Source organism: Gekko japonicus, unplaced genomic scaffold (genome assembly GCF_001447785.1).
Source record: "Gekko japonicus isolate JY-2015 unplaced genomic scaffold, Gekko_japonicus_V1.1 scaffold2432, whole genome shotgun sequence".
In the NCBI taxonomy this organism is placed as follows: Eukaryota; Metazoa; Chordata; class Lepidosauria; order Squamata; family Gekkonidae; genus Gekko; species Gekko japonicus.
The window spans coordinates 125,765-141,244 of NW_015174345.1; the positions used below are offsets into that span (position 1 = coordinate 125,765).

The window sequence follows — 15,480 nt, forward strand, 5'->3', positions numbered from 1 at the left end:
ACTCTTCGCGACCCCATGGACCAGATCACGCCAGGCCTTCCTGTCTTCCGCCGTCCTCTGAAGCTGGCTCAATTTCATGTTCGTTGCATCGATGACACTGTCTAACCATCTCATCCTTTGCCGTCCCCGTCTTCTTTGACCTTCAATCTTTCCCAGCATCAGGGTCTTCTCATAAGAACATAAGAGACGCCAATGTTGGATCAGGCCAAAGGCCCATCCAGTCCAACACTCTGTGTCACACAGTGGCCAGAAATACCAGTGCCATCAGGAGGTCCAGCAGTGGGGCCAGGACATTAGAAGCCCTCCCACTGTTGACCCCCCCCCCAAGCACCAAGAAGACAGAGCATCACTTGCCCCAGAGCCCCTAGCTATACCTTGTGGCTAATAGCCACTGATGGACCTCTGCTCCATATGCTTATCTAATTCCCTTTTGAAGCCGTCCATGCTTGTAGCACCCACCACTTCCTGTGGCAGTGAATTCCATGTGTTAATCACTCTTTGGGTGAAGAAGTACTTCCTTTTATCCGTTCTAACCCGACCGCTCTGCAGTTTCATGGAGTGCCCACGAGTTCTTGTATTGTGAGAAAGGGAGAAAAGTACCTCTTTCTTTACCTGCTCTTTCCCATGCATAATCTTATAAACCTCGATCATGTCACCCTTCAGTCGTCTTTTCTCCAAGCTAAAGAACCCTAAGCGCTTTAACCTTTCCTCATAGGGAAAGTGTTCCAACCCTTTTATCATTCGAGTTGCCCTTTTCTGCACTTTTTCCAAAGCTATAATATCCTTTTTAAGGTGTGGTGCCCAGAACTGCACACAGTATTCCAAATGAGGTCTCACCATTGATTTATATAGGGGCATTATTATATTGGCTGATCTGTTTTCAATACCCTTCCTAATAATCCCCAGCATAGCATTGGCCTTCTTTATTGCAGTCACACACTGTCTCGACATTTTCAGTGAGTTATCCACTACAACTCCAAGATCTCTCTCTTGCTCAGTCTCTGCCAGTTCAGACCCCATCAATGTGTATTTATATTTAGGATTTTTGGCTCCAATGTGCATCACCTTGCAGTTGGCCACATTGAACCCCATTTGCCATGTTGACGCCCACTCGCCCATCCTTGACAGATCCCCTTGGAGTGCCTCACAATCCTCACTGGTTTTCACCACCCTGAACAACTTTGTATCATCCGCAAATTTAGCCACTTCACTGCTTACTCCCATCTCCAAATCATTAATGAACAAGTTAAAAAGCAGTGGACCAAGTTCTGTAACGAGAATTCCTTATTTATTAACTTTGATAAGACTAAAATTTTGGTATTTTCTAAATCATGGAGGCGTTCTGTCTGGAAGATCAATGGAAGAGAAATTGAACAAGTTAAATCTTTTAGATACTTGGGTATTCTCTTTTATTATAATCTAAAATGATCCATGCATCAGGAACATTCTCTTAGCTTAGCTAAGAATAAGATGGCTGCTATAACCCATTTTCACTATCAAAAAGGTAACCAATTTGTCCCGGCCACCCTACAGATTTTTCGAGCGACAGTGATTCCTCAATTACTGTATGGGGTTCCCATGTGGATTCAGGACTTTAATAAAAAGGTGGAATTAGTTAATGCAATCTTTCTGTGTCATTCTCATTCCCAACTCAGTTAGTTATTCTACTTTGTGTGCTGAGTTGGGTCTCTATACCATAGAATCTAGAGCTGGGATTGCTACCATCAAATACTGGTTACATCTTTATTTTCAACCTCCTCCAAATAGTCTTATCACTCTTCTAACTGCTGATCTGTATGTTTCTAAATGGTCCCAATTAATAAGGGAGAGAATTAATTCTTTAGGTATTGACTTAGACTCCCTGGTTAATTCCAATGAAACCTCTATATTCCAAATAATTCAAAGAAGAATTCAGGATATTGACTTACAACTAATAAAAGCTGGAATGGAGGGGACTCCCCCCCCCCCGTTTCCTAGGTCTTGCTTTCCCACAAAGCTCTATGGCTCAGTACTTTTCAAGCCTAACAATCCCTTCTCAATGCAGAGCATTTATGCTGGCCAATTTCCTTCGGCCGTGGTCACAGGTAGATACAAGGGCATCCCCTATAAAGCAAGATTCTGCAGATGTCTTAGCAAAGAACCTGACTCTGTCCAGCATATCCTCTTAAACTGCCCACTGTTTACTCAGCTACGTTCACACTTAAGAACATAAGAACATAAGAGACGCCAATGTTGGATCAGGCCAAAGGCCCATCCAGTCCAACACTCTGGGTCACACAGTGGCCAGAAATACCAGGTGCCCTCAGGAGGTCCACCAGTGGGGCCAGGACATTAGAAGCCCCTCCCACTGTTGACCCCCCCAAGCACCAAGAAGACAGAGCATCACTTGCCCCAGAGCCCCTTGTATGTTCAAATATTTTCCAAATCATTTCTAAAATATATATATATGGTATCAGATTGATCTAATTTCTGTGCACTGAGGACAAGTAAGTCCTAGGTTACAAACTGAACTCTCCAATGCAAGATGCATTTCTTCCTTTAGGAGGTGTAATTGTCAGAAGAAAATAAAAAAGTTTCAGTTTTGTTTTTGCATGTGGGTGGATATTCTGTTTGTAATAAGTCTTTGGATACACTATATTTTTAATATGCTAGTTGTGACAATTTCATGCCAAGTAAAAATGTCCATAGTCATATTTTATGTTCCTAAAGTAACAGAATGACTTTCAGTCTAGAAAAGACAAAAGAAATGCTAATGTAGCATTTTTTTCAATTTTTCTGGAAATTTCCGTTTCCCCCCGGAAAAAACCGGGGGGTTTTCCGAGCTTCAAAATTTCCGGAAATTTTACATCTCTAGCCGCCACCACTTCCTGTAGTAGTGAATTCCATGTGTTAATCACTCTTTGGGTGAAGAAGTACTTCCTTTTATCCGTTCTAACCCGACCGCTCAGCAATTTCATGGAGTGCCCACGAGTTCTTGTATTGTGAGAAAGGGAGAAAAGTACCTCTTTCTCAACCTGCTCTTTCCCATGCATAATCTTATAAACCTCAATCATGTCACCCCTCAGTCGTCGTTTCTCCAAGCTAAAGAGCTCTAAGCGCTTTAACCTTTCCTCATAGGGAAAGTGTTCCAACCCTTTTATCACTTGATTAGCCCTCTCCTTCAACTCTCTAAGGCTGCAACCAATAGAGGTGCTGAATTCTTACTAGCGGATAAAAACCCTGAAGTTACTGAGCAGGTGGCAGAGTTCCTGGCAAATGTACTTAGGAGCCAAGAAAAAGAGGAAAGAAAAGAGGGAGGAGGAAGAGGAAAGGAGGTAGAGAGTGAGTGAGAGAGATAAGGTGTATCTATGATCCCTCTCCGGATAGTTACGTTTCTTACTGCAACTGTTTTAATTACTGTGATACTCGAGATTACTGTTCCGAACTTTTATCACCTTGCCCTATTATTATTACTATATACAATGTTACAAATTGCTGTACTCTGTTTCTATTTGTTGGCATATGGGCTGATTTGTACTCTTTTCTTTTTAAAGTTATTGTTATGCCAATAAAGGTTATTGGAATTGGCACTTTGGGCCACTCGCCATGTCTCAGCCTCACTGCACCTCATAGGGTTGCTGTAAAGATAAAAATGGGTCAGAAAGCTATGTACAATGCCCTGAGTTCTCTAGATAAAAATCTAACTTAAAAACATCCCCAGAATTGAAATTCAGTCCCTCTACCTCGATAAGATCGTCTCAACTATGAATTAACCACTTTTCGGGGAAGGAGTTAACTTGGACTGGTTTGCTGAGTAGAATGAAGTATGAGGCACCTGCCTTTTTTGGATCTGGTCTAATTTGAGACCCCTCCCAGAAAAGAACAGACATAGTCAATCTTATCAGCGCACGTGATTCCTACTCCTGCAGGCCAGTATTGCTCCAGGTATATGCAAGAGTCTCAAAGTAAATAATTCCCCAAACCAACCACACAGAAGGCTTGAAAGAGACAAAGGCCTCTTGGCCTTTCCTAAAAGGAAAAGTCTACGGAGCTAAAACCTGGAATTGTGTTGTTCCTCCATGTTCTACCACTCCTATTCAAGCAATGGAGGGAACTCGAGGAAGAATAATTTTTCCCCAAAAAAAATATTAAACATATTTAGATAAAGCATGGATTGTGTTGCAGACCACCCTATTACCACAGAAGTGTAAAGACAAGGTCTAATTCAAAACATTTTTGACTGAAAGTATTGTGAGAAAATTGGCAATCACTATGACCTTCCCCAGATCACTAAAGCAGCTGTTAAATCCCTCTGATCTTCATGGAGTCTTCCAGTACGGAAACTATGAAGAGGAGGAGAAAATTAGTTCACACATTTTAAAATATGTAGTAGGTAGGCAGGCAGTGTCAGGCTCACTATGCATTTTATAGTTCACCTGCCATAGAGGAAGGAGGAGGGGGAGAGGCGTGTGAAGACTGAAATGCTTTCACTTTCCTAAATGCTTTGATGTGCCAGACACTGTGTTGCAGAGACCTGTTGTTCAATTTTATTGCTGTAGGGGGGTAGTTCACTGTTATTTCTGGCGGGCAAGTACCGTGGGGTGATTGGATCCTGATCTTTAGACCACCTTCTAAACGCTTCTAAAACGTGGTTTCTGCAATTTGCACAGCATGATTACTTGACAGTTTGTCCATAATCTTCCATGCATATTTAGTAAACACCTGTCCAAGCAACACCTTCAAGAAGCAAGCAACAGATTCAGCTGACATTAGAACCAGCTGTTCCAGATCCATACCTATTAGTGCATATGAAAGGAACTTATTCACTGATGTCAGGGCCAATCCAGTGATGGGGCCGGTAGTATCTTCAGAGCGGATAACATCCAGGAAGGGTCGAAGAAAGACAATGGGCTCAATTGCTGAAAGATCTGTGACAAAAGACAAAATCACAGAATCATGAGAAATCTATATAAGCGTACTGCCAAAGGAGGCAGAGTAAAATTTACTTATTTGAGACTCAAGTTGTGGAAAGGGCACCCTTTACACATCAATGACTAATATATGTATAAATCTAATTCTCTTGGTAGCATGCAGCACAATTACGATTCCTAATTCTTTCTTGGTGCAAGCTGTTTCATATTATATTGTTTTAATGGATGGGTTTAATTTTCTAATAACTATGGTAACAAGCTAAAAATACATGGCTAGAATTTTCAGTTAAATAAGTGTTAAAAATACTACCAAACTATATATTACCATAAAATTTGTTTCCAGGAGAAAATCCCAATCAGGAAAAGGGCCCACTTGCAGCTCCCTGTTGCTCGTAAAGTCTTCCCCAGCTTGGTGAAACGAGCATGGAGACGGAGGATGCTCATGTTTCAGGTGGCCACAACAAGCAAAAGTCACCACCAATTAATTCATTCACAGGCTGCACAGATTTCTGTATCAGAGAATTGGCCAAAGTCATCCATGACTTTGCAATTCTCCATCTATTATTGTAATGTGAGATTGTTCTTAAAAATAACTTGGAATCAACAGCTAGTACAGATGATGTTGTATGGAAGAACATTTGAAGAGACAACGAGAAAACCAACAGACTACTACTGAGGATGCCCAGTAAAGTCTGCAGAAGTACAAATAACAATCCATGCTTAACCATGCTTCCAAATAACAGTTCTAAAACCGCGAAACGACACACACAAAGAAACTAACATCACAGTAAATTCAGGAAAACACAATTGCCAAACCATGTCATGAATGAACTCTCAGTAACTTTAAGGTTCACTGATCATGTCCAGTCTATAGCAATGAGATTGAACTCCAAAATAAATTACTAAATCAAAGCAAAAGCAACCATCCCATGACAAATTTGTCTGCCCATGACTCAACACTGAGTTGCTGCGAATCACAGCCAGGGCCGGTGCTACCATTACGCCAACTAGGCAACCGCCTAGGGCACAGACCTCAGAGGAACGCAGAACCGACAAGCAGCAACCCTCCAACTGGCTGCAGGCTCTCGGACTCACTCACTCACCAGCCCCAGCTCTCCCGCGCTTTTCCTCCTCCGGGCAGTTGCGGCGGCTGCAGCAGCTCCCACTGCTCGCCCGCACTCCTCACCCCCCCCCCGCCCAAGCCCCCTCAGCCTTGCCTCCCCCCGCCCAAGCCCGCGGGAGCCAGGGGCAAGGCTGACAGGGGCTTGGATCACTCAGATCAAAGCCCCTTCAGCCTTGCCTTCCCCCCTGCCTGCCCAAGCCCACGGGAGCCAAAGACAAGGCTGAAAGAGGCTTGGTGTCAGGTAACCCTGTCATAGATCTGGAATATGGAGGGGTATCCTCCTTCTCGTTCTCAGCTCTTTCCTGCCCAGCTACTGTGTGCTATCTTATGCAGACCTTGCAGATGTTCCAGCTCCCGCTTCCACAGCTGGGAAAGTTAACAACTTCTCTTCTATGCCCGCTTGCTTTGCCGCATGTGCGAACTATATCCATTGGTTTATGCTAATAGGGGGAAGGTTTGATTTCACTATAAGTCAGAGACCCTAGTACTGACGGTTATTCCTGACATAATCTGTACACCTGTTCTTTAGTACTGGAACCACTAATAAACAGTTATCTTCTTATGAAGCCCTGTGTGGTGTGACCTGACTAAGGAGCCTGACGCTTGGATCACTCAGATCCAAGCCCCTTCAGCCTTGCCCCCCCCCCCAAGCCCACAGGAACCAAGGGCAAGACTGAAAGGGCTTGGATCAGCCTTGCCTCCCCCTCCCCTTGCCCAAGCCCGCGGGATCCAAAGGCATTGTTATGAAACAGAGCAAAAATAATTATGCTTGGTAGAAAAAGGAGAGAAGAGATTGGATTGATACCCCGCCCTTCACTACCCAAAGGAGTCTCAGAGCGGTTTACAGACTCCTTTCCCTTCCCCTCCCCACAACAGACACCCTGTCAGGTAGGTGGGGCTGAGAGAGCTCTGACAGAAACTGTTCTTTTTTCAAGAACAGCTGTGCCAGAACTATGGCTTGCCCAAGGTCATCCAATAAATAATAAAAATACAATAAAACTAAAAGAGATGTCAAAACTTCTAGAACCAAAACAAAAGGTAATGACTCAAAGGAAACTGAACACGGTCACTATAAGGTTTCTATCTCTTCTTTGGTAAAGTTAGAAGACCTCTACAGATTACAAACAATTTACCATCCATTAACACATCAACACCTAAAATATCATTTTTCCCCTTCCCTAGTCTGTTGTCAAATAGCTTCCTAACTAGCTAGGATTAGCACTGACCATAAAAATATATTAAATATATTTCCCAGAAAATTGTATCCAGCCTAAACTCTCCATTTGTATTTAATAAATCACACTAGTTACAAGGGCAAGACTAGAACCAAGTCACCTAATAAGTGTGTTATTGACTACAGAATTAAAAAGATAAATATTAAGCTCAGCTGTTTGTTCACTGAAGGAATAATTCCTGTTCCACCCAGCAAGAGCTGTAGGTGGCAGCCTGGGAAAGCCCAAACAAGGAGAAAAGTCCCTCCTGGTGTCTGCAGTGTTCCCCACCCCCACCCCCTGGTATGGTATCCACAGGAAACAAGCACTGTCCGACTTCGTTCTGGACAGCTGGCATAAGTAATGTCCGTTCACTGAAAGTTGTCCCAAAGAACAAGGAAGGACCACACAACACATGATTTGTTTGCTTCCCCCAATACAGAAGAAAAACATTATAATGGTCATTTTAGTGGCTGAGTTTGCACAAATAATTGCTATAATTAATTTTTGTTCACAGAAACCTAGGATTCCTTCTCTCAAGGTGTGGGAAAGGGAATCAGGACAGGAGGCATTTGCTGTCATTGTAACCTTGGGTAATGCTTTAAAAAGTCTGACGGGTACTAAGAGAGTGTTTGTTGTTCTTGTTTTTCCTCCACGTTACTGAATAGTATCCCTTCCTGATAGCTTTGCTCCCTACCCGAAGCTCCCTCCACGCACACTTGAATGACTCTGTTCATTTCCCTTTATGCCTGGAACTGCATTCCAGAACACCTATATGGAGCCCCCTTACCACCCATCCCACCCAATGCTCCCTCTAAGCTGTGGAGTCTTGTGAGCAAACATCCTACCTTGTAAGCTATTGGCATTAAAGCTGTGAGTAAGCGATTTGGCTAGTGCATAAATTAGTTTGCTCTGGAGCCATGTTTCCTGAGCAGACAAAAAAGTGTGAGCTGGCGGCTCAAAAACTGTAAGCTAGCTCACCTGACTCAGCTTAGAGGGAACACTGATCCCACCGCTTTCAAATCCCGCTACAAAATGTTGATTTTTGGGTGAACCTCGGTTTTCATCGCTTACAGAGAGGAAGCCTATGTACGCTCTACTGAACATGCACCTATCTTTCATTACCCCTGCCAATGGGCCTTTCCTCCTCCTTCCTATGTTGTATTTAGATTCAAAGCTTGCTTTTGTTACTCTATAATACAACAATAGGACCACGGTGTATAATGGAAGATTTGTATTCACTTACTGTGAAGCTTCCGTCTCGGTGGTCCAGAGTGGGGCAGTCCTTGACTCCTTACTCCTGGGAAAGCACCTCCCCCTTCCGTAGGCAGGACCGGCAAACTTTGATCCCAGAGGGGAGGGGCTTATCCTCTGATCCCCAGTCATACCGAAAGCCACCTCCGAGCTGCTGTAAATTCACTTAAAAAAATAACTCCTTCCCCCTCAGACAACTGGGGAATACCACCACAGCCATGGGCTTAAACAAATACAAATCTGTATTTTAACCATTAGAGCAAGCAAACAGCAACAGTCCGCCACATCACGTAATCAGTTAGACCATATTCATGAACAGCTGAACCACTGCACAACGTAAAGGACCGGAAGTCGTGTCCATCAAGAGAGGGTGGGCAGGACCTGCCCCACTCTGGACCACCGAGAAGGAAGCTTCACGGTAAGTGAATACAAATCTTCCATTCTCACTGAAACTCAAGGTGGATTATACAGTGTAAAGCAATACAGTCAACAGGATGGGGACATCAAGTAAGCAGTGCAATAGAATTAGGAGTGCATCACATTACATGACAAAAGCTGGATCCTTGAAGTACCAGCAATGTGAGTAGGCAGAAAACCAACCCATGCCGGTTTTTCAAACAGCCTCTTATGTCCAACAGTAAAGTGAGTAAGCCTAAAGAATCATTAATGTAATACCTACCAACCAGGGAAAGTGCGCAGGATTAAACATACTCCATTCTTCTGTTGCAGAGCCAGTTTATGCAGTCATTTACATCCAAAGTTAACCATTCTCAGCTTTCTTTTGCCCTTAAAATTCTGAACTTTTTCTAAAACGTGTTGGAAATCGAGATCATAGTATTGAACAAGTTTTTGAACCAACTGGACTGCTTGTGAACTTTTCTCCTTTATCCCTTCAACACATACAGTTAATAAGCATTATCATTATTAATCTCGTGTTCTGTTGTGTTTTTTTCCTTTCAAAATAGTATTCTAACCAGTAAGGGTACATTTCTAAATTCTAGCTATGCATTTATAAAAGCAGCAGCAATATTATCTTGTTCACCCTTTAAGCGTTTGAGTACATCACAATTGTCACAAATAATTTTCCCAATTTTTCCATTTATAGCATTATTGTTATTGGTTTTAAACGTTCCCTTCACCTGTCCCAGATATTTCTTCCAAAAATAGTTTTTAAAAGAGTCTCTAAATAAGGCAACTGCAGAATAATACTATAACCCATTTTTAGAATGTTATTGTGAGTAGCAACTGCATTGTTGTTATTTATTACTTAATATGATTATAAGTTTACAGAAAATAATGTACTAACACAATAATGTTTTATAATCTAAAAAAGGGTGTTTTCCTTAGCAGTGACCTTGAATTAAATTATTCAGATGTTCGCTTTTCCTCATTGTATTGTAGGTTGTCACTTTATGGTACAGAGCTCCTGAAGTTTTGCTTCAATCAAGTTATGCAACACCAGTTGATCTTTGGAGCGTCGGCTGCATTTTTGCAGAAATGTTCCGTAGAAAGTAAGAAATAATTTTTTAACCTTTTTCTTATTTCAGCATAGTACATTAATCTTGTATACAATAGAGGGTCCATGAACCATGTTTGAAATTATGAACATTTAATAATTGATTTACCAGTGCTCTCCCAATTATTATTTTTCTGAACAAGATGTCTTGGAGATCTCTTTTAGCTTTTTTGCCAACAGTTTCATTTTTAATCACATACAATGACAACAATGATATCCATATTAAGGGTGGGGATATGTCTCTTTTTAAAAGACCTCATCCTGTTATTTTCTGAGGTTCAAAAGGCCATTTTTGAATACAGAAAGAACATAGAAAGCAGTACAACCCGGTTCACTAAGCATTTCTCCTTCAGAGATACTGAGGTTTAAGTCTGTTTGGAAAGCACACTTTCTGATTTAGAAATTTTATCCCTGTTTCCTGAAGGTGACTGAGACTGGCTAGAATTACTCAGAAATGAGGGAAATGCACTTTCAAGTTTATGTATACTTTTATTGCAATGAGTCAAAGTCATTGCAAACAAGAAATACAGAATCATAAAATCACAGCACAAACAGTTACATTTCCAGCTATAGTATAAAATTCACAACCATAATAACAAAGATTTATTTCATAATATTTCATAATAATGAACTACACCATAACAAAAATTACTTTGTGTTAGACGTTTATTCAAATCTGATCTCCCTGACAGTTGTACTAAAATAATTTCAAGGTTTCTGTCCTGATCCTCTGTAAACCTTGGGCATCAAAAGGTCACATGGGCCAGATCTTCAATGTATCTGTGGTCACAAGAGCAAACTTGTTGATCATGTGGAGTCCTGTTGACAGTTGTAAAATGTCCATGCAAACTTTAGTAAATGCCTTTCTGTGCTCAGTAATCAGCAAATCCTCAAAGTATGCCGCAACAATTAAAAGAAGGAAATGCACTTTATTACTCATGCACCCTTCAATATATTCTTATTATGTATCTTGTAGGGTTGACTCCTAGCATTGAAAACTGGAGTCAGAGCTAAACTGTGGGAATCTGGGGCACAGGTTAAACCTTGAAAGTGCTGCTTGTTACAAACTCTTCCATACATTTATCAAATGACATTGGTTGGGGGTTTTGCCCTAAGAAGAGATTAACTCTGCATAGAAAAGTGTGATATGTGATCTGAGCCTTAGATTTATCCATACAATTAAAAATTACCTTCTTGAATAAATCAACTGTCCCTTATTATCTGCTCCAAGCAATTTAAGACAATATGTAGTACGGTGAGTTAACCCATGAGTTAACCGGTTATACTCATTTTCAGACAGCTCTGTTAGGATAGGTAGAAGTTACCAGCTGATCTTAGTGGGAGAAAGGGTTTCATGTTAATCTGTAAACATGATTTCTCCCTTAATGAGGATTGTCTATCAGGAATCAAAACAAATCAGAATCAAAACCAGTCAGTAGTAGAGTTACCACATAATACAAATATTAGTCAATATATTGTATCTTTTAATTGATTCGTAGCCATGGGCCACCGTCTTCAGGAACCACTTGTCCGGCACAGTCTGGTGCCACTGCCCAGAGAAAGCTGTACTCTTGTGTCTATATCTTCCATTGTCTTGGCCTAGTTATGCCGAAGTTCCCTTCTTGGGTCCTTTAACACCCTGTGAAGGCAAATGACCTACTGTCTCTAGACTTGTTATGCCGTTTGACTTTTGTTGGCTGCAGTCACACGGAGCAGTAGCCACACTACTGTGATGGAAGATACCCTGTTTCCCCGAAAATAAGACCTACCCCAAAAATAAGCCCTAGCAGGATTTCTATGCATTTGTGGTATAAGCCCTAGTGTGTCTTCTTGAGAAAAAATAAATATAAGACAGTGTCTTATTTTCGGGGAAACACGGTAGGCGGATTTTCCGGGCGCAATCTCACTGCCACATCTGGGAAGCGTAGAGCTCCCGTGGTGAACCCGAGGCTTCCCTCCAAAGATGTGCGGTTAAAAACTAGTACCTCGCAGGTACTAGTTTCTGGAAACCTCGGGGCAAGGGCGGGCGTCTGATCGTGTTTCCGGTGGCATCCGGCGCCCGCCCATGCCCCATTGTGAAAAGGTTCTTTTCCCCCAAAGTCTCCAGGGATGGCACAAGCACCCAACGGGGCATGCGCATACTTCAGGTAAAAAAAAAACCACGCAACCCCGTTTGCTGCGCCGCTCCCTTGAGAGATACCACTGCCACCTTGGCCCTTGTTGTTGGATCTGCATTCCAGTGCCTCAGCCCCGTATTTCTCCTGGCTGTCACGCTACGTGCCATAACCCTCGCTGTGAGTTGTATGGCATCCAAAGAGGCTTCTGCCGCAAATGCTGTGGCTAGAGCTATCTGTTTTAGCTCATCCTTAAGGCTCTTTGGTATGTCACTGTCTACAGAAGTTAGCTCTGAGGCCCACAGGTAGGCCGCTCGAGCAAACAGGGATCCCGTAGCTGATGTTCTAAGGGAGATGGCAGGAGCCTCAAAAAACCCCTCTACACAGTGCCTTTTCAACACCCTTGTCTTTTTTGGGAGTCCATCAGTGTCCATGAGACATAGAGAAGTAGACACTAATAAGTTAATCGAATCATCCACCATAGGAAGTTTGAACTTCTTTGTGGCTCCTGAAATAAGAGAGCAGAGTTTGTTAAACACTGGGTTTCCCAGACTCTGGACTGGCTGGGTGTTCCCATTCTGCCATAATGATATTGTAAAATGCACACCTGCAGTTTTAGTAGTAGTCTTGGGAATGGCTTTGTCAGAGCCTACAGGAAAAACCAGGATCCTCCTTGTCTTCCTGTATCTTTGGAGTGTATGTAAGCTCTAGTGCCCTGATGACCTTAGCCCACATTCCAGTATAGAGATTATAAGGAAGAGTCTAGATGGAATGACAGGCACCGCTTCCTCCTGCTGCTCTAATAGCTCGCCTTTTTCGGGCACTAAATCCTCAGAATCTGTAGCGATCTCATATCACTAACAATGGGTATGCACCCTTTGCTGTGCTTCGGAGGCCTGTATTTCTAGGAGGAGGGCTGCCCTCTATACTGGGGCTCCTGTCTCTTTTAGCAGAGAGGACAGTAGCCTAGGAAGAAGCTGCCTGTTGCCCTAGACCAGTGAATTCTTTCTCATTTCCTCTCTAAGCCAGGAGAGAAATTTGACTGGGCTTCCTCTCCTGAGGGCTCAGTATTTTGGGAGGCTATATTGGTAGTCTGTGAAGGGTTAAGACTCTCTGTGCCTTGGGAGCTAGATGTTCCCGCCTTCTCGGCCGTTTTAGGGGAACCTGAAGGTGAAAGTAACCGTCAATTGATAGTGCACAAACATTACAACTTTTTCCACATTTAAAGTGTTCCAATCTGTTTTCCAGCATCCAACTAGTGTAGAGCAAGTGAAGATTAATCATTTTAGTAACTGTAATACTTCTAATGTGGTATGTGCCTGTGTATGTTTATGCAAATTGGTCTACATAGGAATAAGTACAAGACCTAGAAAAATTCACATTCAGGAACATCTATCTCGCATTAGGAACCAGGTGGAGTCTGTTCCAATGGTTGCCCACTTCAATACTGCAGCACACAAACCAGAAGACTTTAAGTTTATGGTATTGTTTCATTCCAGATCACAATCCTATAATCAAGTGGATATATCCCATGTTTTATTGCAAAGAGAAGCTGAATTTATCTTCAGGCTACACACACTGATTCGATCAGGATTAAATCAGGAATTAGACTTGAGTACTTTTCTTTAAATGGTCTGGGTACCTTTAAGATAGAACATGCCATCTTAAAACATAACACCTGTTGCAGCCTACAGATTCTCCATTGAGACATTGTGCCACACTGAGGGAGGCTTAGCCAATCACAATATGCTGTAGACCCAGTCACATTAGAGCTTGCTAAAGGAGCTCCCCAGTCACCAGGTTGGTAATTTTTAAAATGTTCTCTTTACTTTGGATGTCCTTTTTGTATGTGTTATCATCAGAGAATTGTGAAATACATATTGTGCTTGTCTGCTTTTTTCTAGAATCTAAGTGCGGTAGCATACATCAAAATTTGTATAAGAACGAGCATTTTGAAATATGGGTGAGTTTATAAAGTGTAAAATGCTTCTCTGTATTATTAGAGTATTCCTTATGTTTTTGGTTAGTTTATTAAGTATGGTAGACTCCATCGTAGCTTGCAGCACTTCATGCTTGTGAAGAAACAATAGCAGAATGACAAACCTGATGAAGGACACGCAAATGGATAGTGTACTAGAACTCCGTCGTTTGTCTTAATTATTTCTGTAACTAGTAACTGTATTACTTTGTATGTACTGCTAAGCTTTATATTTATACTGTAGTGATATTGTTGTAATCTTGTTAATAATTGAATTCTACGCATAGCATATAAAAATTAACAAATATTGTTTAATTGTACACGGTGATTTACTGTTTTACTGTTTGTTACTCTATAAAGCAGAATAACACATTGATAGCAGAATACAAGCGGAGCTGTATCAAGAAGCAAGGGGTCAGCCCCCCCCTCTCAAAAACCACTCTAAGGGATTCACATGTATGCTTAACACCCATGCCACCAGGGAGCATCATGGCAGAAGGCAGAGGACTAAACAAGACACACCGCTCCCTTCCTGTTGGGTTAACACAAGGAATAACTGGATGAGAGGACTAAAAGGAGCTCAAAATCACACCCTCAAAGTTCTCGCCAGGGTCCTACTGCTACACAGTTGTCCACTGGGTGACAGGACCGGGGGGCCTTTCCCCTTACTCACCTCCGCAGCTTTCATTGTGGCTTCTCTCTGTCCTCAGTGCTTGGGGCTTGGGACAGTGTGTTGGATCCTCAAGCATCGAGAATAAATCCACGTTTTCAAGAAAAGCAAAATTTATTTCAAAGCGTTGAAAGACACTCAAACATGTTCCTTGTTAGAACTGACCACGGTTTACAAGGGTAACCATAATAAAGGGATTTGAAACAGGTACAAAACCAATGGGTCGCGTTCCCGCTGGCGGGAGAGGGGAAACGGTTGCGCGGGCTTTCCCTGGGAACCAGGTACCTCTAGACATAACAGCAAGCAGTTCACATAGGCAACAAGCAACAACACCAGCTGCGAAGCTACTCCCCAATACGACCTCCAGTTGTTTGGCTTCATGCGTTACAGCAGATTACAAGAGCAGTGAGCAGGCAGAACAGGAGGGGGAGGGGAACAACGGTACCGACGTACCAGTAACACAGAACACCATGGCAGCTAGCTGACATACTGCCCCCTCAAAATTACACATTACACACCGTCTCCCGGGCTGGGCGGGAGACCTCCCGGGCTGGGCGGGAGACCTCCCGGTTTGGTCGGGAACTTCCTGTGGAACTCACGTAACAGATAAGGGGCCCGAATATCCCCTTCTTCCACCCATTCGCGGTGCTGGGGTCCGAAGTCCACCCATTCAATGAGATACCAAAGCTTACCACGTTTCACCT

The 15,480-nt window shown here is 42.6% G+C and overlaps 1 protein-coding gene across 4 annotated transcripts in view; it reads right to left on the reverse strand.

Annotated features, from left to right (window-relative positions):
- The window catches only part of GBF1 (golgi brefeldin A resistant guanine nucleotide exchange factor 1), a 209,099-nt gene that overhangs the window by 119,796 nt on the left and 73,823 nt on the right, over nt 1–15,480 (reverse strand). For all 4 annotated transcript variants that reach the window (XM_015424302.1, XM_015424301.1, XM_015424300.1 and 1 more), the window contains exon 4: nt 4,776–4,907. In XM_015424302.1, the coding sequence (XP_015279788.1) occupies nt 4,776–4,907 (132 nt within the window). The remainder of the gene's footprint in view (nt 1–4,775; nt 4,908–15,480) is intronic.